The 22,092-nt window shown below is 35.4% G+C and overlaps 2 protein-coding genes across 3 annotated transcripts; one reads left to right on the top strand and one right to left on the bottom strand.

The window, feature by feature from the left end:
* The first annotated feature begins 1,974 nt into the window (after positions 1 to 1,974).
* mep1ba (meprin A subunit beta a) lies at positions 1,975 to 11,024 on the top strand. 2 transcript variants are annotated; one of them, XM_051874813.1, is made up of 14 exons: positions 1,975 to 2,085; positions 2,375 to 2,393; positions 2,483 to 2,542; positions 2,626 to 2,669; positions 4,335 to 4,413; positions 4,555 to 4,672; positions 5,286 to 5,464; positions 5,571 to 5,789; positions 6,012 to 6,164; positions 6,767 to 6,982; positions 8,175 to 8,642; positions 10,271 to 10,456; positions 10,537 to 10,770; positions 10,879 to 11,024. In XM_051874813.1, coding segments are annotated over exons 1-14 (2,034 nt in total). In that variant the 5' UTR covers positions 1,975 to 2,028; the 3' UTR covers positions 10,881 to 11,024. The 2 variants fall into 2 exon arrangements, with proteins under 2 accessions (XP_051730773.1, XP_051730772.1); XM_051874812.1 differs by lacking the exon at positions 10,879 to 11,024 and having other exon boundaries at positions 10,537 to 10,821.
* mcm3l (MCM3 minichromosome maintenance deficient 3 (S. cerevisiae), like) lies at positions 10,970 to 18,991 on the bottom strand. The gene is made up of 17 exons (XM_051874803.1): positions 18,797 to 18,991; positions 18,600 to 18,712; positions 18,276 to 18,484; positions 17,892 to 18,022; positions 16,696 to 16,934; positions 16,510 to 16,618; positions 16,168 to 16,321; positions 15,007 to 15,138; positions 14,578 to 14,786; positions 14,320 to 14,494; positions 13,392 to 13,518; positions 13,124 to 13,274; positions 12,866 to 13,006; positions 12,646 to 12,737; positions 12,480 to 12,571; positions 11,727 to 11,802; positions 10,970 to 11,288 (listed from the first exon to the last, which is right to left on the bottom strand). Exons 1-17 carry the CDS (start codon positions 18,866 to 18,868, stop codon positions 11,090 to 11,092), a joined length of 2,421 nt encoding a protein of 806 aa, XP_051730763.1. The 5' UTR covers positions 18,869 to 18,991; the 3' UTR covers positions 10,970 to 11,089.
* Between the last annotated feature and the right edge of the window lie 3,101 nt (positions 18,992 to 22,092).

The raw sequence follows: 22,092 nt of genomic DNA on the forward strand, positions 1-22,092 counted from the left end.
AAATTGTGTAGATTTATCAATATAGAGAGTCTATTACGATGTTATGATGAACAATATGTCTTTCTCCACTGACATTCTGAGTTGTTCAAAGCGTTTGTAAGGATACTGATCGTTAGAAGGCAGCTGTCTGACATGAAGAACAGGAACGGTGTGTGTAACATTAGCAACACATTATTAGCTGTTTGATAACGTAGCCAAGCAAAAGGCTAATCATATTAATTCATATTAATTAATGACAGAACCGTCGCAAGGGCTGTGCCAAAGTAAAGTGACAGCTGACTTGAAGTAAAGCCAATGAAGTTCATGTTTTTGTCCTTCGAAATATTTTAATACTATAAAACATAGCTAAAACAATATTGCTCTGAGCGTGTGACCGTGATTCATGTGCATATGTCAGTCAGTGTGGCCTCGCACGCCAAGTTCTGAGAGAGCTATTCAGTCCATTATAAATTCTGATTTTTTCCGCCTCTGGAATGGATCAAACCATAGATATTAGCCTACCTGATAAGCTTAAGTAAATACTCTGGAAATCCGCGCTCATTCAAGGATGTGCATTTATTTTGCAGGATTGCATCTGAATGTTTTTTTAATTCTGAAAACTCCAAAAAAAAAAAGCAACGAAATTGTCAAACATCCATTTAGAGCATGTTCACAGAGGAAAACTGCTGCTAGTTCTCTTGATACTGTCTGTTTTACTGAGAAATCGCCTCAGGTGATTCAGTGAGAGAGCAGTCCAAACAAATGCGAGTGGATTCAGTCAGACCGTTTTGCAAAGGCGTTTTACCAATTCATAATTTAAAACACAATTTAAGCGTCAGGAAAATATGAGCAGTTCAGTTGCACAGCTGTTGAACTGAATATACGAAGCGAAGCAAGCTTTTTTTTCTTAAATATCCACAACACAAACAACAAATTGCTCGTCAACAGTAGGCTCTCCGAGCTGGCGTGAGCGAGTGGAGGCGGGGCTAATTTGCATATTCATTGATCCGTGTATATTAAATGAGGCAAGGGTGTAGAGCTACATTCAAGCTATTTTAAGGCATGAAGAAATTTTTTTCACTTGCATTTTTTTTAAATATGTCATTTTGGTGATCAAAGATGAGTTTTAAGGGATAAAATAATTGACTACAGGGGGACTTTAAAATAGCATGAATGTAACTCCTTGCTTCATTTAATATACGGGGATCTATGAATATGCTAATTAGCCCAGTCTCCACCCACTCGCACGAGCTCACAGATCCAAGTGTCAACTTACTGAGGTAAACGCTGCACAGTGGTACCGGACACATGACGGCATTTAATATGATTAGCCTTCTGCTTGACTGCATTATCAAACAGCTGCTAATAATGTGTTGCTAATGTTACACAAAAAATGTTCCCGTTTGTCATCTCAGAGTCAGACAGCTGCCTTCTAACAATCAGTGTCCTTAGAAATGCTTTGAACAACTCAGAATGTCAGTGTAGAAAGGCATATAGTTCATCATAACATCGTTATATACATTACACACCCGCTATACTGCTAAATCTACCCGATTTTTCATATCAACAGAAAAATGTACCGGGATAACCGACTCTCCTGCTTCAGAGCGGTCAGAGTTAATGATATAAAGCCCGTCGGCACTTTGACATGATTGGTTACAAGTTACTGACGTCAGAAACACCAGCTATTTCAAACTGCGTTTTTAAAACTGTCTTTAGATTTAAACAAAATACTCAGCAGTGGTGTTGATTTATGAATTTGCACATGGTTTGACTTAAAGCATATTAAAAACACCACACAGACATATAAACAACATTAAAAACTTGATTTTCACCACAGGGGGACTTTAAGAAAGTGTTTATAAGATAGTGTGCAAACAAGCTATAAACTTTCAGCCATGTCATTATCAATAATTACTTTTATCAAAATCATATCCTATCAGTTGCAGGCTCTTATCATTGCAGACTAAGCACTTTTTTTCTATAAATTGGTTAATACACAAAACACACTGATGTTTTGAAGAGAAGAGCTCAGAGTAAAGCGATCTCATGGCTTCTCTTCATACATTTCTCATTCTGTCCGTATGTGCCACGGCTCTGTGTTTGGTGAGTCCAGAATTCAGTACTTTGTAGGTTGGTGTAGATGTCATAGAAAACCACAATTTTGTGATCATATGTTTAATAATGCAAGCTAAGCAAAAGCAAATTATCATATTTTAGAGCACAGCTAGTTTAGTTGTATTCAAATGTATTGATCCTGTTCAGGACTGAATGAGTTTTATGATGAATTGGTTTCATAATAGTAGGTTATACAATATCAAGGCTTGCACTGTAATAATTTGTTGATGTACATGTGCACCTTTGACACTTTTTCCTCAAATGTTTTCTTTCAAAGCCAACATCTTCACTGTCAGGTGAGTCATAATAATCACATTCTCTCAAAATAACATTTGATTTTAAAGGATTTTATATTCTATGCTCTGGATTTTGACTTTTTTTGTAGGCGAAACGGAGATTGATGTAGATAATGGAAAAGACCTGGATATATTTGAAATAAATGAAGGTTTGTGGAAACATTAATATGCGTCTTTAATCTGTAGCATTATTTCAAACCACTTCTGCAGTAACCGCTGTGTTGTTCAACAGAGGCAGGACTTCAACTGGTGGAAGGAGACATTCTGATGGAGAAGGTCAGTGTTTTATAAAACACATTCTCATGACACTTTCTATTAAATAGGACCTGTATATATATATATATATATATATATATAAGTTTTAGGAGATGCTTAACCAGAAAATGTAACATAAACATCAGGATGTCAAACTAAATATTAAAGGAGATGTTTTTATTATTAGGGGCCAAGCACTGAAAGTGCGATGGCACCTATTATTGTATCTGTTGACGTTCTTCTTATTATTATTCTTCCACTCTGGGAGTCTAACGCCGCCCATAGAACCGCTTGTGGGAAAGTTATGAAATTTGGTACTCTAATAGAGGACAGTCCCAACATTATCTACAGCAAATTTGGTGTTTCTAGATCAAACTCTCTAGCGCCACCACTTGTCCAAATTTTCACTCATGTTTACGTTAATAACTTTTGAACCATAAGGGTTAGAAAGAAAATTCTTTTTCACTCTGATTCCCGCCAAAAAACCTACTCCCCTTAGACGGTTGCTCCAGTTTTCATGAAAAACAGATCATCTTCAGACTATGCTGAACCATTCTCGAATAACGCGCAAACAAATTCAAGCATGCCAAATTGGACACGAGGCTATATCTCCGCAATGCTTTAGCATATTCTGACCAAACTTGGTACATGTCATCACAAGCATGACCTGAGGCTACGCCTCATTTCAGCACAGCGCCACCTATTGGTGCGGAGATAGCAAAATGGATATTTTTGGTTATAACTTCCGAACGGTTTGGCCAAAAATGATAAAACTGGTCTTGTTAGATTCAGGGCAGCATGTTGAGTTGAATGATATCCAATTTTACCATATTGGCCATTTTGGGCATCGGCCATTTTGCATTTTATAGCAAAATGCTCTATTTTTATTTGAATGCTTTAGCGTATCATTACAAAACTCAGTATGGGTCATCAGCACGATGCCCAGAAGGAGCCTGAGAAGTTTTGAGACAGTGCCACTTAGCGTTAAAACAGCGTTCGTGAATATCTTCGAAACCGTTAGTCTGATCGAGACGAAACCACTGTAGGAAATTTTGAAACATAGGTCGTTGACTATACATTAGCCCAAATGCCAAAACTTTGATAGTAAGTGGCAAAAAAAATGCAATCAAAGTGATGCATGGGTCATTTTTTTATGTACTCATACATATATATGTCTATAACTCCTAAACAAAATGAGATATTTTCACCAAAAAGACACTTATTTATGGGCACACTCTGAGGACACATACAAAAAGTAGTGGGATTGCACCTGTTGGTGGCGCTTTAACTGAACAAAATATTAGATTGCCACTAACTACAATAAAGTATATGAAATAAAATGCTGTATTTTACTGATGATTTTACTTCTTGCTTGCTTCTTTGTGCTTGGCCCCTTAATGGCTGCTTGCCTTTATTTTATTTATTTTATTTTATTTTACACAACTATATTTACACGTCCTAAATTTTAGTTACAAACCTCATAGAAAATTAATATTATTATTATTATTATTATTATTATGAATTTTCTATGAGGTTTGTAACTAAAATTTAGGACGTGTAAATATAGTTGTGTAAAATAAAATAAAATAAATAAAATAAAGGCTAAACAAGTTACAAGTTACTCGCAAATAAAATAACAGGGATGTGTAAATTAAGCTTTATCCATGTTTGGTTTGTGTTTAACAGGGAGAAGGCAGAAACAGTATTCTGGGTGAACAGTATCTCTGGCCTACCACTGTGCCGTACTTCCTAGACAGCAGCCTTGGTAGGTGAATTTATAATAACTGATTCAGTTCAGATGAATAAATGCTTTGATCTTTATCTGACATTCTCGTTCTAACTTAATCCCTCACTGTCTTTCTCTCTTTACACGCTCGTTCTCTCATTCTCATGTAATTTTCAACAGAAATCAATGCCAAAGGTGTGATACTGAAAGCAATTGAGCAATACAGACTGAAGACCTGTATTGACTTCAAACCCTGGAGTGGAGAGCCAAACTACATTTCTGTATTTAAGGGCAGCGGGTGAGGAAACTTCACACATTACACTCAATAATCCAAATTATATTCACATTTATTGGATGGAACATATTGTGCTCTCACACTTTTCAATACAAAAACAGAAAGTCCTACCCTTTATTAACAAAAATAGATTTAAGTAATTTAATTTAAATGTATTAAATTATTGGTTACACTTTATTTTGATGGTCCACTTTGTAACTATATCAGCTAACTCTTTGACCTTAGAGTATTATTAGACTGTTACGTTAGGTGTTAGGGTTCGGGGTAGTAGAATAAGTTGACATGTACTTGCAAAGTTACTTATAGTCAGCAGAATGTCTGTTGGGGAGCATAAAAATAAAGTGTTAGCATGTTAAACAGACAGTCTACTAATACTCTAATGATTGCTAGTTGACATGTAGTTGCAAATTAGTGAAAGTTAGTTGACAAAGTTGCAAAGGTACATATATAGTTAGTAAAATGTCTAAAGTGGCCTTTGAAATCAAGTGTATAATATTTTAGACCAGTAATAGCATTTTAGAACTCTTCAGGCATGTGCAAGCTGCAACAGTATGAAGGACTTTTTGCAACGTTATTTTTGCAGCAGCATGAAATTCAGGATTTTTCTCTGTTCTAGATGTTACTCAAAGGTGGGGAACCGACAGATGGGGAAACAGGAGTTGTCAATTGGTTCAAACTGTGACCGTTTAGGAACAGTGGAGCATGAGTTTCTGCATGCGTTGGGTTTCTGGCACGAGCAGTCCAGATCTGACAGAGATGACTACGTCACCATAGTGTGGGACCAGATTGTAGAGGGTAATAACTGAATTCATAAACATGTATCAATTCATGCCATCAAATAATAAATCTCTTTTTAGTGATATCATTCTGTCTTGCCAAACATGGTTTGTTTCTCACATAGGTAAAGAGCACAACTTCAATTTATATGATGACACAGTTTCAAGCTCTCTCGGTGTGCCTTATGATTATGGTTCGGTCATGCACTACAGTAAGATGTCCTTCAACAAAGACCAAGAGCCAACCATCGTTACCAAGATACCAGAATTCTTGAATGTGATTGGTCAACGCATGGAGTTTAGTGACAGCGACCTGCTCAAGCTAAACAGGCTATACAATTGTAGTAAGTTTATGATTACACTTTATAACACACTTTATGTGGGAGACCAGTTGACCTTGACTGGCTGAATAATCCTCCATTAATTTGTAATAACTTTATTGAAATTAGTTTGACTGATAAGATAAAGATTGCTTGCGCTGTATATACATGCTCAATACTTGGCTTGTCCCACTCATCTCTCACTCATCTCTCACTCATCTCTCACTCATCTTTCAAAACTTCCAGCTAGAACCTCAACTTTTCTGGACTCTTGCCACTTTGAGGAACCGAATATCTGTGGTATGATCCAGGGAGATGGTGGAAATGCCAAGTGGGCTCGTGTACAAACTGTAGAAGCCGGTCCAAAGACGGACTACACAACTCTGGGTCAATGTCAAGGTATATGAACACCCCTAAACACAAAAGCAGGATTCAACCCAACAATGTTTTTAAATCTTTTTTTGGAGCTATGTAACTGGCGACCAAACTTCTTGCAAGTGAGCTAACAGAACTTAGGTTTCCATTTATGTGCCATTGTACAGGGTAGCCCTGCCCATTGTGAAATCTCATTTGTCCAAAATCCAAAATTATAACTTGTTAAATATGGATATTTTTCTTACACAAACGCAATCTTGGGGTATTTTAAAGTGAACTAATCCTTTAAATGGGATGGTAGCGTGTGGAAAACATATTTGTTTATTAAATGTTGTCTGTTCACTGGTATACCACCACTGTGGAAATAGTTGAATATTTCATAGTCCATAATCCTGCATTGATAACTCTTTTATGATATTATGGTGGCACTTTGGTCTTCATTATAAACATGTTTTACTGACACTATAAGGAAATATCATTCTTTGACCTTCTCTAGACTCTTCTTGTCAAGGGTTGATATAATCACATGTAAAATGATCTTTAATCTCCATTATAAGGTTCAAAGAGGTGTGAGAAAGCGACAAGACTTAGTAGCCTATTATCTAATAAAGTTTATACTTTTACAGGGGTTGGGTACTTCATGCATTTCAGCACAGCCACAGGTACCCAAGGAGACAAAGCTTACCTGGAAAGTCGCCTCTTTTACCCCAAAAGACACTCCCAATGCCTGCAGTTCTATTATTACAGCAGCGGGGGCGCTGATGACCAGCTAAACATCTGGGTGCGCGAATACACAGCTGAAAACCCCAAAGGAGACCTGAGACTCATTCAGAAGATCAGTGGTAATAAATCAAAATATTTAAAATGCCAAATAAAGAACTATTTAACTTTAAAGGTTTGGTCACATGTACCATTGTTCAGCAAAATTTTGCAGAAGAAATCCAGTCGCTCCAATAGGAATCTGGGCGATCGGAAATTTTGTGTGAAGGCAAAAAAGGTCCCCACGCAGATTTCACTCGAGTTTAAGTTGGTCGTGTGAATTCAATGCCTTGACCAATAGAAAGCTGCTTTGTTTAAAATTGATTTCTGTCTGAGCTACTGAAGGGGGCGCACACGGTAATGCAACACTATGTGCTAACTGCCACAACAGGAAAAAGCGCAGAAGAAGAACAGACGACCTATGCATAGATATGTTTACGTGTAATCTCTCAACCAGTGTTTCACACATGGAAAGACATCATTAAAACAGCTTGAGAATAAATCTCTCACGTAGCATTACATTTACCTCAGGTAAGTCATTTAGTCATTTAGTGTCCACAGCATGTTAGTTCACTGGAGAAATGAACTCTAGAGGGAACATTTCACTAAATATATGCACTATATTAGCTTATATATTCATTATATTTACTTTACCTATTAGTAATGTCTTAATTATTTAATATATGTTTAAATAAATTTGTCATGAAAACAAGTTATGACAGTAACTGTGTAAATGATCATATTTCAAAAATGAATTGGAGTAGAAAAATAATTTTATAATTAGATTTAGAAGTTAACGCAAAAACCTGCCTTATGTGCAATTTACATGTTTGTTTGTTTTTATTTGAGTGTTGATTTTTATATCTAAAAATATATAGCAACTGAATTTAATAGTTTGGGCTCTGTTGTTAATTGTAATCTTTAATATTAAGTAATGTGCAAGAAAGGGCTTCCTGTATATAGTTTACAGCATTAGCTGAGATTTTTTTTTATCCGTAAGAAAATTATAATAGATAATTATAATAGAATTTATTTAAAGAGAGAGACACAGTTTGTTTAATAAACCACTGTTTAATAAAAAAAAAATAAAAAAAAAAGAAGCAATTTTGTTTTCTCGCCCCTGCTGTAACGAACCGTGACTTTAATACTGAGGTACAGTATGCACTGAACTGTCATGTTTGTGTACCGTTACACCCGTTACTTCTGCAAAATTTAGTGACCACACCTTAAGGACAAATTGTTTTGCTATTGGTAATGTATACTTGTATTATTTAGGTGGACTTAAAGACTCCTGGGAAATACACCATGTGACGCTGGATGTCTCTGATAAATTCAGAGTGGTGTTTGAAGGAGTTAAAGGAAGAGACGCATCAAAGGGTGGCCTGTCTCTGGATGACATCAACCTCTCAGAGACCCAGTGTCCTCAGTACACTTGGCGTATTCATGATTTTACCAGTCTTCTTGCTACAACTGCTGCCGGCACCAAAACCTACAGCCCCCGCTTCCTATCCCCAGATGGTTACTCGTTTCAGATTGGTTTGTACATTAATGGCTTAAAGGATAGCCCAGATAATATGGCAATCTACCTCCACTTGACCTCTGGACCTTATGATGAAAATCTCCAATGGCCGTGTCCGTGGCAACAGGCATCCATAGAGCTGATGGACCAGAATCCAGACATACAACACCGAATGAACAACATAAGGATGATCACTACTGATCCAGCCAAGACCTCCACTGACTGTAAGATATAAACAGTGTTGGGGAGGCATGAAAGCAATGTTGGGGGTAACGCATTACAAGTAATGCGAGTTACGTAATCGGATTACTTTTTTTCAAGTAACACGTAAAGTAACGCATTACTTTTAAATTTACAACAAAATGTCTGGGTTACTTTTTTTCTTCCTATTTTTTTGACACTGTCCTATTCATTCTGTATTCCAGAATGGCAGCAGGTGAGAAAAAGTAATGCAAAAGTAACATAATGCATTCAGTGTTGGGGAAAGTTACTTTTAAAGTAATGCATTACAATATTGCATTACTCCCTAAAACAGTAACTAATTGCGTTATTTAGTTACTTTTTATGAAAAGTAATGCATTACATTACTTTTGCGTTACTTTTTCTCAACTTGCTTGTTTGTTTGTTTTTCATTAACAAAAAGATGTAAAGATGTAAAGGCCCTTTCACACCAAAAGTTAATGAATAAGCCTCAGGCTGAAGGAAATGCATATTTACGCCTGTACAGTAGAGGGCGCAGCTCAAACATTCTGCATTAAAGCTAGGATACAGGAGTTCAACACTCTAAATTTATCAACATGGGGACAGGAGAGCTGTCAGTCAATAAAAGTAAAAACAAAGTAACTTGCGTTACTTATTTGAAAAAGTAACTTAGACATTTTGATGTAAATTGAAAAATGAATGTGCTACTTTACTAGTTACTTGAGTAAAAGTAATCTGATTATGTAACTCAAGTTACTTGTAATGCTTTACCCCTCAACACTGAGCGCATTACTTTCCATAAAAAGTAACGAAGTAATGCAATTAGTTACTTTTTTAGGGAGTAACGCAATATTGTAACATTACTTTCAAAAGTAACTTTCCCAACACCGAAAGCAGCAGATAGTAGGCATTTTTATGAGCCATTAATGCATATATGCGAAGTACTGATACACGTTCTAGATTATTTAGGCTACGTCTACATTCATCCGGATACATTTGAAAACTGTGTATTCATTTCAAAACGCTCTTCGTCCACACTAGAGTTTTTAAGCATTTTCCAAGTTTCTCATCCACACTGAAACGTCAGAAAGCACTTGAATCATCTTACTGCACATACGTAAAACATAATGAAAGCTCGCTGAAATGATACCAAGAGACCAGACATAATAAAGTTCTCATATTGTTCTAGCACAATCATTTTATTAACAAAATATCTCACCACTTACTGGTGCATTCAGGTTGCACACAAAATTGCATTTCATTTAAAACGCAGTTGTCTTCATGTTTTGCCACAGGACAGCAATTTTCTGTCATCTATGCAGGAATGTAATATACATGAAGATAGTATAAAGTAACATTTATTCCATATTAACACTATGAAATGAATAGCAGGCACAACAATGCCAGTATAACCATAGATATCTATGAGTACAATATGCATCAACATTCATTTTTGAATACTTCCATTTTCACAGTCCAGACTTTTCAGATTTGTCCACAGGAAAGCATCTTCAAATACAAAAACGCATAAACAGAAGGCAAAAACGTAAAGAAAAAGATGTATTTTCAAATCTATCTGGATTAATGTAGACACAGCTTTAGAGATAAATGACAAGACATTTTATAAATATTATATTTTCTCTTTGCACAGCCATGGGTAATGTGGAGTATTTCTGGGATGACCCACGAAAAGTAGGCAGTCTAGTCACTGACACAGATGGCAGTTCATACTACCGGGGACCCGGTTATGGTACCAGCAGTTACATCACACATGATCGTCTGAAGAGTCGAAGCTTCATTAAAGGAGATGATGCCATCTTCCTCCTCTCCATTGAAGGTTTGTGAGCAGCAAGTTTTTATTCCATTCCTGTGAAATTCCTATGATATATGACATAAGTTGACTACTAACTTCAATAGATGTGACTGGACTTTTGGAGCCTCAGTCGAGTGAGTTTGGGAGACGGGAATTCAGAGATCTGCGATTAGAGATTGAGGACTCCAGTGGAAGCTCTACAGCAACAGTGGCAGTAAGTGTCTTTGTGGGAGCTGCCATGTTCCTTGGTCTTGTTGTGAGTGCACTGTTCTACATGCGAAGGAGAAGACGACAGATGGAAAGAGACAGAGAGATTGAGCCGGAAAGGACAGATGGTTGTGAGTGTCCATATACATAACTCAGTTTTCTTCTTCCACACCTGATAACTGTACCATTATCAAATATAAATGCATCTAACTCCCATTATCCTGAATTTTCTCTTACAGAACCCCAAATGTCCATTTAAAAGAAGAGTGGACTCAAAAACCTAAATAAATTGATAAAAAAAAAAATATATATATTATATATAATCAACCATTAATGCTCACAATTTATTAGTAATTTGCTACAGTCTGTAACAGAGCTGGCATATAAATACTTTCAATGTTATCTACATTTCTGAATTCACAAAAGCTGCAGCTGTCCATTGGCAATCCTTTAGATGAGAAACACCACGTTCTCTGAGAGCATGACCTGGTTGTCATCCTGCATGCGCTCCAGCAGAAGGTTAATCTCGGTCTGGTCAAACTCCTCGTCCTGGCCTTTGTTAATGTGAGTCAGAAGATCAGGCACTGCCACAGACTGAGACCGGGTCACCTTGAAGGCTTTCAGTAGAGCCGCCTTGAAGACTTTCAATCTAAAAATGTAGCAAAAGGTCACATGAAAGGCTGTCAAGAATCAGTCTCCATATCTAATGTGCAGTTAGCCTGTTAAATTGACTAAAACAAATGTAAATAAAATAAGGGAGTGGAAACAAAAGGAGAAGAACCAACCTAATTCTAATTTATTATTAATGTCTGCACTGCTGCTGGATAGACAGAGTTGGACAGAGTTTCATGTCAAGGAGCAATATTTTTTACAATTTGTCATTTACAAAATAGTAGAAACACTTAAATATAAAGTATGGTTTTGATTGTTTTCCATAGTGGATTTGGGGAAGAGAGTGAGAGAACCCAAGTGTAGTCTGGTGGAATGATGATTGATGTAGTGCAAACTTTTCTAATTAATGGAAAATTAATGTAGGAAAATTCACATTATTGGCACAGGCTGAATCTGAAAATGAAGAGAACTGTACCTGTCCTGACTGATGTCAGCCTTCTTCCTCTGACTGCTCCTCTGAGACACCGGCCTGCTCTTCTGACTCGACTGAGCTGTCATCATTAACAACATCACCACATTTGGATCAGTTTCAAACTTATCACTGAAAACATTCAAAATATTAACCCTGTAAAGCCCGACATGAGAAATGAGTCAGGATTATGATTCTATGATTATTGTTTATGATTATGATTTTATGATTAGTTATATTATGGATTTTATTATTAGTTTATGATTGGTTTGATTATAATTTCGTGATTATCATTTTATAAGTCAAGATCTGTAGTTTGTGTATTGTGCAAACAATGCAAAGCAATACAATACAATGATGACAAGAGATCTACAAATATACGTTCCTCAATAGCCTGACGGATCATATTCGATACTGACATTTAAACATGATATTTCTAAAAACTGATGCATGGATAATCAAGTCATCTTTCATCTTGAAATATTGTAGGCAATTGTTTAGGTTTAGTTTATAAAGCTCATTAAACTTGTCAGAGCAAAAAGACGTGTACCACAATGTGAAGAGGGTGTTTAGAAGTTTAGATGCCTTATAATTTTACATAAATGATACAGTAGGCTTTATAGGGTTAAAATTCAGTGTAAAGAAAAACAAATTAACTGGGTTGAACTGCCTTGACATTTAATAAAACAAATAAACAAAAATCTGTATTGGCTCCTAGCAAAGCTAACTGAGAAAGTGAAACTCAATCAGTTGACCTACTGTTTTCCTCCTCTGTGAAATCATAAGGGTCAGAGTCTTCTCCTTCTTGGGTCATTTCCACATCATCATCTTTAGAGATGCGAGAACGCTTCCTGTAGACAGAGTCAGCTCACACCTGCTACTTCACCTGATCTTACTGTAGTGTCAATCTCCCATTCACACTGACCTCAGGCTCCTTTGACTCTCTGTCTCTTGGCTCTGAGAGACGTCCATCTCGGAGTCCTCGGGTACCTTCCTCTTCTTATCCTTCTCCAGAATCTACAGTCAAAACAAATTACATTAAACATAAACGGAGCAATTCCAATAGGGTCCTCGCACCAGCAGTGCACAGGCCCTAACAAGCAACACTGAACTACTATCAGTTCTGGATGTGAACAGTTGCGTACCTTTTTGAAATAAGCAAACTGCATGAGTTCAAGTGCAGCTTCTGCATCTCCCAGATCGATGGTTTTACTCATGCGGGCCTTGGCGTGAGCTGTAGACAATCGAATCATGGTTTCCAGAGCTCGAGCGGTCACAGGCATCGTCTGAAGGAATGGACACAGTCAGTCTATTCCAAACCAAACAATTGCAGAGTAACAATAGTATGATTCATAATATAAATGCATAGTGGTACATCTGAACTTTAAACGGGCTCTACAGACCCTGGCGGAGTCACTGTTGACTTGGTCATGGCTCCGGAGTCTGGAATACTCCTCTGCTATGTAGTCCGATGCCTCCTGCGTCAGGACCGGCTTTACCAGCTTAGCAACATGGATGTACTTCCTGATGAACTCCATGGTAACAACCTTCTCCCTTTCAAATGATTATGATGAGCACCACAGAAACCCAATGGATTATGGTAGACTGACTTTGTTACACACTTTCTAAGGAAACAAAGTAGATTTTAAATCTAAGTGAAGAGAGATGTACTTTTTCTTCCTGTGGCCATGCAGGACAGTGTCTTTTTTCTCATAGATCTGTAGCTCCTGCTCAGCTGCTTCTGTGATGTTTGGGTCGTCTGTGGCGAATACGTCTACTGTACTTCCCAGCGGCATTGCTGTTGGTACAGACATGACAGAATGAGAGCAACAAAATGTACACAACTTGAATATATAAATCATATAATCAGTTGCTATAAAAATGAATCATAATATATATGAGAGAGAAAGAATATAATGCAAAAAAAAAAAAAAAAAAAAAAAAAAAAAGTACTTGTGTATGTGAATAAAGATTTTTTTATAAAAAACGTAAAATAATTCATTACATATATACGCACGTGTCTATTGAGAAATACATAATGTAAAATATTTATTACATATACATATGTATATAAAATATTTTAATTTAATTATATTTCTCTCTAAACAAATTATATATATATATATATATATATATATATATATATATATATATATATATATATATATATATATATATACACACACACACACACACACACATACACAATATAATTGAAGTCTATTTAAAATATTTTTAACTTAAATTATATAATATTTATTAAAATATATTTGTTTAAAATATAAAGTTAATATATTATTGTAATTACCACTACCAAAATACATATTTTACAAAAAAAAAATTGAATATTAAATTATAAAGTTATAATTGATATATGTATATAATACATACTTGATAGTATTAATTTTGTTTCACTTCAGTAACATAACTGTTATCAATCAGTGTATTCAGTACAAGTGTTCAGTCCAACTTAGCCAGTGAACCCAAGTTTGGTTTTTATGGTTAAAACAATCCATCAACTAAAACAAAGTTTGACAACCACCGATCTACACACATCTCCAGTGCTGTTTGTGCTCTGGCCTCCAGATGGCAGTCTCACCTGCTCCCTCCGGCTCTCCCGGCGCTCTGTAACGATGCATCCGCAGCACATGCTCCGAGATCTCCCGATCGCTATCCGGATCCATCTGATCCAGAACAATGAAGAGCAGATCAAATCGGGAAAGCAAGGAATCCTGGAGCCCGATGTTCTCCATTGGGGTCTTATACTGGTCATACTGGGTGAAGAATACAGTAGGATTATTAGAAACGAAAGCAAACCAACTACCATATATATTTTACCAATCAAGTCATTATTTACCCTTCCATACACCGGGTTAGCAGCAGCTAACACACTGCAGCGAGCATTAAGCCTCGCCTGAATCCCAGCTTTGGAAATGGTGACCCTACCCTGCTCCATCACCTCATGGATAGCTGTTCGGTCCATGTCAGACATCTTATCAAATTCATCAATGCACACCACACCTCTGTCAGCAAGAACCATGGCTCCGGCCTCCAAGCGACGCTCACCTGGATTAGACAGGATGAAGTGCACTTTACAGTTTTTAGCTTCTGCCTCATCATGCCAATTTTAAGATGCCATTGTTGCCAGATTTGACAAATCTTGAAAAAGTTGAATACTTGCAGGAATAGAAAAAGTATACTCGGGCATTTCCAAGATACACACTGAGTGAAATGATTTGTCTAGAAATGTCTGATTTTTTTTGGCTGAACACATGACAAGTGTTACCCGTCTCTTGATCAGTCGTGACCGCTGCTGTCAGACCCACCCCAGATGAGCCTCGTCCAGTGGTGGGAATTGCCCTCGGTGCCGTGAACAAAACATACCTCAGCAGCTGAGACTTCGCTACTGAAGGATCTCCTGAAAACAGTCAAATGAAAAACACTGAACTATGGGTCCAGAACTGACTTAGCCAGCCAGCTAACCAATACATAAAAATACATAAAGTTTCATATAAGCAAATAAATTACATATAAATAAAATAGAAAAGAATTTATTTAGTCGATTTACATAATTAAGGTTTCATTTATATAAATATACAGTGTTGACTCCAGTGTTTATTCAAAGTGTAATAAAATTAATACAATTTCCTAGAGAAACAACAAGTTTAAGATATTCTGGCATGAGGAGCATAGTGGTGGTTATTTAAATTTATTCATTTAATCTATACATTCATATAAATAAAATATTTAATCTTTAATGTATTTATACTAATGTAATCTATTGATATAAAGTGTTTCTTTTTATAAATCATTTTTTCCATTTATAATAAAATGTATATAAATTGTATCAATAGATTAAACTTTCATAAAGATTACATTATAATAAAGATTTGATATATATATATATATATATATATATATATATATAAATTAATCTAAATAATTCTTAAATGTATATAAATGGATTAAATTTGTATAAATATTAAACTTAAAGAAATTAATAAAATATAGTATAATATATTTAGTATATTATAAGTTCTTATAAGAACTTTTTTTTATTTTATATTTATATTTAAAAAAAATTATAATAATATATTAACATTTTATAATTTATATTTTATAATTTTAAAATTTATATTTTATAATACTATAGATACTACTAATAAATATGGATTAAATACATAATGTATGCAAATAAATTATTCATAAATAAATTATATAAATAAAATTATATAATATATATAAGAATTTCTCATTTATCATATATACATATTAGTGTGTGTACATACATAAGCTGCAAAAATACTGGAGTTCATTAACAGACTATGACAAAGGTGATATTTCGAGCACACATGCTCTTCATCAGTAACATTATAAACTTTAATATATTTAGATTTTTTTCCCTGTTATACATTTTTACTAAACCATAATCATAAACATCACAAACCTATGAGCAGAATATTTATGTCTCCTCTGATGCGCGTTCCGTTCTCCAGGTTGGTCTCATTGCCTCCCAACAGCAGACACAGAATGGCCTTCTTTATGTACTCATGACCATGGATACTGGGAGCCAAAGAACGGCTCAGCTGCTCAAACACATCCTGAAACAGAACAATAATCTTACCTTGCATAGCAAAGATGAAACCGATCAGGGCTGAGTGTCACAAAAGCACTGCGAGCCTAAATACTTTGTAGAAACCATTAGCACTAGTACTCTATGGTCTAGTTTGAGAACTGCAGCCAAGTTCAGAATAAACTACTAAGTAAATAAAGCGGTCTGTCTTCTTACTTTAGAATGAGCTTTGCAAAACTTCTTGATCTTGGCAACATCATCTGCAGAGAACGTCGGCACAATCTCTTTACTCATAAGCTTCACATTGTTAGCCAACAGGATTGTTCTGCAGAGAATCAGGAAGTTAATTTCATGTCTTCAAATTTCAACCTTGATCAAGTTCAAGTTCAAGTATACACACACCTGAAGGTCCCAGAGGTGAAGCCACCCTGTTTCGCAGGCAAGCAACGGTAGACCCCTACAATCTGCACACGGTCACCTGGTTTCACCCTGTCAACGAGGTCATCGTTCGCAATGATGTCGACAGATCGTGGCAGCTGTCCTGCTGGGGCTTTCTCAGGCATCTCCTGAATGGTCAGCGTCTGGTGGTCCTTATAGCAGCACAGCCCAAACTCCGTCTCCAGAGGATTGTTTTCTTCATCCTACACATGCAAGATTCATTGTGTGATTCTTGTGTCCTCATAACACTTAGTCAGTGGTTATCATAGCATGATCATTTACTGGGATTTTGCCAACTAGGACATGCTCCTAGATAAACATCCATGCTTCTATGAAAGGAATGGGTTACAGGACCAACAAAAGATGTCGATCCAGGAGCAAAAAATAAAAAAAAATAATTTAATTTTAAAAATCTAAATGAAATACATTAAATTGTTTTTTAATTACTTAAATGTAACTAGTTAAATTGATAAATCTAATACATACATTTGTATTTAAATGTATTCGTTTAACTATATATGTTAAATATTTATTTAAATATTTATATGAATACATAGTTGAAGAGTTTAAATAAGTTCTATAAATACAATTATAAATAACTTTTTTGATAAATAGTCAAATTAAATGCTTAAATAGTTTATAAGCAAATACAGTTTAATAAATAGTTAAACATTTATTTATAATTTTATTTAACTACTTAAACTATCTACGCATTTATAAACTAATAAACTATAACCATTTAACTTTAACAAAAATAATATACATTTAACTATATTTGCAATTTTATTTATTTAGCTGTTTTTTTATTTTGTTAAAGTTAAATTAAATGGTTAATATAGTTTATAAATAAGCAAATAAATAAATAAGCAAATAGTTTAATAAATAGTTTATTAAATTAGTTAAATAGTTAAATACAATTATAAATAAATTTTGTTAAAAGGTTAAATGAAATGGTTAAATAAATAGTTTAATATAGTTTATAAATAAGCAAATAAATTAAGTTTAATAGTTTATTAAATTAGTTAAATAAAGAGTTAAATAAAATTATAAATAAATATATTTAACATTCTTTTGTTAAAAAGTTAAATGGTTAAATAGTTGAATATAGTTTATAAAACTATAAAACAAACAAATAAATAACCCACACCAATGTAACTTACTTTGGTTGGATAGATGGCACTGGAAGGAAAAGCATCCAATGAAGTAAGATCAGTGTATTTTCGTTCCAGGGTTTTCTTAGTGGCTGGACAATAGTGGACACTACGCATAATCTTGGGCCTGACCAAGGAACCTACAGATCACATCAAAATTACAAGTTAGAAAAGACAACGTGTCCAACATAATATAATGCATAATAATCATTGAGGTGGAATAAACACACATCACATTATACAGTAGATCTACACTAAGTGTGAATCCACAGCTCTGACCTAAACACTTCGATCTATAAAAATCAAGGTTCAGAATAAAATTTCATTATTTTTAACTATTTGAAAAGAAAAGCATAATACGATAATTTGTAAAATGAAGTAAATCCTACTCACACTTGGTCACAATGCCTTCCACACACACGAGATTTCCCAGTAAGCGTGCGCTTAGAGTACGTGGAGACACATGTTTGCTCCCAAAGCTGCCCTCAAAACCAACGTGGAACTCTTCAAACTGCTTAGCGTAAGTGGTGTCTATTGAAGCCACGAGGTCCTTCAGAGCTTTCTGGAACGCCACCAGCTCAGCAAAAGCATTCTTCAGTAATCTATTGAGAAGAGAAAATTATTCAGATCAGTGTCAGAAGATTCAGGGACAAATTCAAGTACTTCATTATATGAGAAAATTGAAAAGTCAGAACAATTTTTTAAAATAATGCTCACTCTTTAGCTCTTTTTTCACTTTTTCGTCGCAGATCATTAATGTTAACAATAAGGCGACACTGGCCCTCAGACACCATACTCCTGACCTTCTCATGATAAATACCCTGGTCTTGCTGTAAATGACAAAAGATTTAGTGTAACAAAGTGTTTACACAAAACAGGTCAAAAAGAGAAAGAAACAGATTCAAATAATTCACATCATCATCCAAAAAGTCCAGGTACTCCCTCTGTGACTCTCTCAGCTCAAGGTCCTCTAGCCCAGTATCCATTTCTGCTACACCTGTGTCAGCATGTACATTACAGACACTACAATATCAAACCATTTATAAGTCAGCTTGGAAAATCAAACACAAACATAAAACACAACCAAACGTCTGTCTTGGAAACCAGATGGGGCCACAGTCCTGCCAATCAATTATGTTAATTAGGCTCATTAACCTATTCAGAGCCTCTGATTGTCAATTATACAAAGACAGAGACCTAGCTGCTTAACTGTTAAACCAGATGAATTTGATAGAAGTGCCTTGTTTGTAAAGAACTAGGAGGGCATTTACACGACACCGTTTTCAACTAACAATGTAAAATATTTATGCGTTTTGGCCATTCATTTACACAACAATGGCATTTTGGGTGCCTGAAAACGCAAACTTTTGAAAACTGGTTTCAAAATGCAAGTTTTTGCAAACGGTCTCTGTGTAAACAACAAAAATGCAAATCTGTGAAAACGATGACGCCACGCACATGCATATTAGATGTTCAGTTTATAGTGTTTTATCGCCATCTAATGGCCTGACAGCAGAATACAGCGTTTTTAGTCGTTTTCACGGATTCGTGTGAATGGGTATCGTCTTGACACAATGGTGTCGTCAATATGCAGAAAACTCAAAGGAAAAACTCCGTTTTAAGCATATCATTGTTGTGTAAATGTAAGGGGCTGTTTACACGACACCGTTTTCAACTAAAACGTAAAACTTTTTATGAGTTTTAGCTGTTCATTTACATGACAATGGTGTTTTGGGTGCCTGAAAACGCAAACTTTTGAAAATGGGTTTCAAAGTACACGTTTTTGAAAACGGTCTCCGTGTAAACAACAAATCTGTGAACACGTTGACTTCATGGACATACGCATTACATGTTCAGTTTATAGTGTTTCATCGCCATCTAATGGCCTGACAGCAGAATACAGCATTTTTAGTCGTTTTCGTGGATCCGTGTGAATAGAGTACCTCAGCGATGACGTGTTTTTGTAGGCAAAACACGGAATTGAGTTAGCATTTTAGGACTTCCGGTTCCATCACACTAAGGTCTATGGGTTTTTTGAATGGGTTTTTGCTAAATCGCCTAAAATAAGGTCTGTGGTTAACAAAGCCTCTAAATATTTTCACATTTTGATCTATGACATAAAACACACCAGTTATAAGCCGCTTGTGATTTTTTTTAAACCTTTATTGTGTCTTAAAAACAGCGGTTGCTAACAAGTCGCTAAAAGGGACTACTTCCTTTGGCGGGACTTTAGACGTCATCATGACAAACAGGACATCTGGACAGCATTTCTCATGCAAAAGTGGATAAGTATTACACATCGCAGATCATAATCAGCGAGCTTGTTTTTAAATAAAGTTGTTTTTTAAATAAAGTTTGAGGAAGCTTGGTGGTGGTGACGTTGATCCGCGACCATGGTGTGCTGTAGGCCGTTTATAGCCTACTGTTAGCTTTTTATATCTGACAACTTTATTTAAGCTTCAAAATGTATAAATGTTGTGTTAACTTGTAAAGATTATCTTGATAGACAAAACGTGTAAGTGTCATAACCCTTTGTTAAACACAGAGCTTATTTTTTTGCTATTTTCCAAAAGTGTATGGGAAAAATGCATTGGCTTTCGATCGAACCTGTGCGCCACTAACTTCCGGGTTGGCCTACAAAAACACGTCATCCCTGAGGTACTCTATAGGGATCATTTTGAGAATGGTGTCGTCTGTATGCGGAAAACTGAAAAGGAAAACTTATCTGTTTTAAGCATATCATTGTCATGTAAATGTACCCTAAAAACACAACTTTTTTATGCATTTGGCCATTCATTTACACGACAAAGGTGTTTTGGGTGCCCGAAAATGCAAAATTTTGAAAACAGGTTTCAAAGTGCAAGTTTTTTGAAAAAGATACCGTTATCTTCTCTAAACTACAAAAACGCTCATCTGTGAAAAATGTGATGGTGTAGTGACAAATTGGGTCCCCCCCCAAAATCTATTAATTAACAGTTAATCAAGTGTAAGAAATTATGTTCAATTGGTTTTATTATGCACTAATTTATTTTCTTATACATTGTAAGCTATAAGTGTATTTTAAATTAATATTATTCATATATCAGTCCTTCCAGGATTTCACAGGACTTTTTTCTGATTTTTGCAGCCTAAAATGACTGAATTTGCGGCGGCTTTTCTCAAAATTTGCGGCAATATTTACAGCATTTTGTTGTTTAGCAGTAAAAATATACAACAGACAACATTCGTTTAACATCATTATACTTTTCTGACCTCGAGAACCACTGCAGGGCTCCTGACTAACATTTGAGGGCAGTAGCACCCAAAAATGAAAATTTCTGTCATTAATTACTCACCCTCATGTCGTTCCACACCTGTAAGACCTTTGTTCATCTTCGGAACACAAATTAAGATATTTTTGATAAAATCTGATGGCTCAGTGAGGCCTCCATTGACAGCAAGATAATTTACATTTTCAGTGCCCAGAAAGCTACTAAAGACATATTTAAAACAGTTCATGTGACTACAGTGGTTCAACCTTAATGTTATGAAATGACGAAAATCCTTTTTGTGTTTTTTTTTTGTGTGTGTTTTTTTGTGCCAAAAAAAACCAAAATAACCACTTTATTCAACAATTTCTAGTGATGGGTAATTTCAAAACACTCTTTATGTAGCTTTGAAGCTTTACAGATCTTTTGTTTCGAATCAGTGGTTCGGAGCGTGTATCAAACTGCCAAAATCACGTGATTTCAGTAAACGAAAGAATAATAGTAGTTAATAATCTCTTATTGGCCTGTTTAGGAGACTAAGAGACTATTAACTACTATTATTCTTTTTAATTATAGGACTACTAATGTCTAATTAAAACATCTACAAATGTATAAAACTGATCAGAGATCAGGTAAAACCCATAGATGTGATTAATGGGTTCACAGAGATCATCGCCCCCCATTGGTGAACCATTGAAATTTCGAAACACTTATGCCATAACGAAGCCTCGTTTACTGAAATCACGTGACTTTCGCTCTGAACCACTGATTCGAAACAAAAGATTCGTAAAGCTTCGAAGCTTCATGAAGCAGTGTTTTGAAATTGCCCATCACTATTTTTTTTTTTTTTTGGGGGCGCACAAAAAGTATTCTTGTCGCTTCATAACATTAAGGTTGAATCTTTAGTAGCTTTCTGGGCATTTGAAACTTGCTGACAATGCAGACCTCACTGAGCCATCAGA

The sequence above is a fragment of the Ctenopharyngodon idella genome, chromosome 20, assembly GCF_019924925.1.
Source record: "Ctenopharyngodon idella isolate HZGC_01 chromosome 20, HZGC01, whole genome shotgun sequence".
NCBI classification, from domain to species: Eukaryota; Metazoa; Chordata; class Actinopteri; order Cypriniformes; family Xenocyprididae; genus Ctenopharyngodon; species Ctenopharyngodon idella.

Excerpts from the sequence above, each read along its gene's own strand:
- mcm3l (XM_051874803.1), bottom strand. The coding sequence starts at position 18,868 with ATGGATACTGGGCTAGAGGACCTTGAGCTGAGAGAGTCACAGAGGGAG. Across the intron at positions 18,023-18,275 it reads GGAAGGCATTGTGACCAAGT|GTTCCTTGGTCAGGCCCAAG; the intron begins GTGAGTAGGATT and ends TGTGATCTGTAG. Across the intron at positions 15,139-16,167 it reads CATAAATATTCTGCTCATAG|GAGATCCTTCAGTAGCGAAG; the intron begins GTTTGTGATGTT and ends GACTGTTTTCAG.
- mep1ba (XM_051874812.1), top strand. The coding sequence starts at position 2,029 with ATGGCTTCTCTTCATACATTTCTCATTCTGTCCGTATGTGCCACGGCT. Across the intron at positions 6,983-8,174 it reads ACTCATTCAGAAGATCAGTG|GTGGACTTAAAGACTCCTGG; the intron begins GTAATAAATCAA and ends TGTATTATTTAG. Across the intron at positions 10,457-10,536 it reads CTTCCTCCTCTCCATTGAAG|ATGTGACTGGACTTTTGGAG; the intron begins GTTTGTGAGCAG and ends TAACTTCAATAG.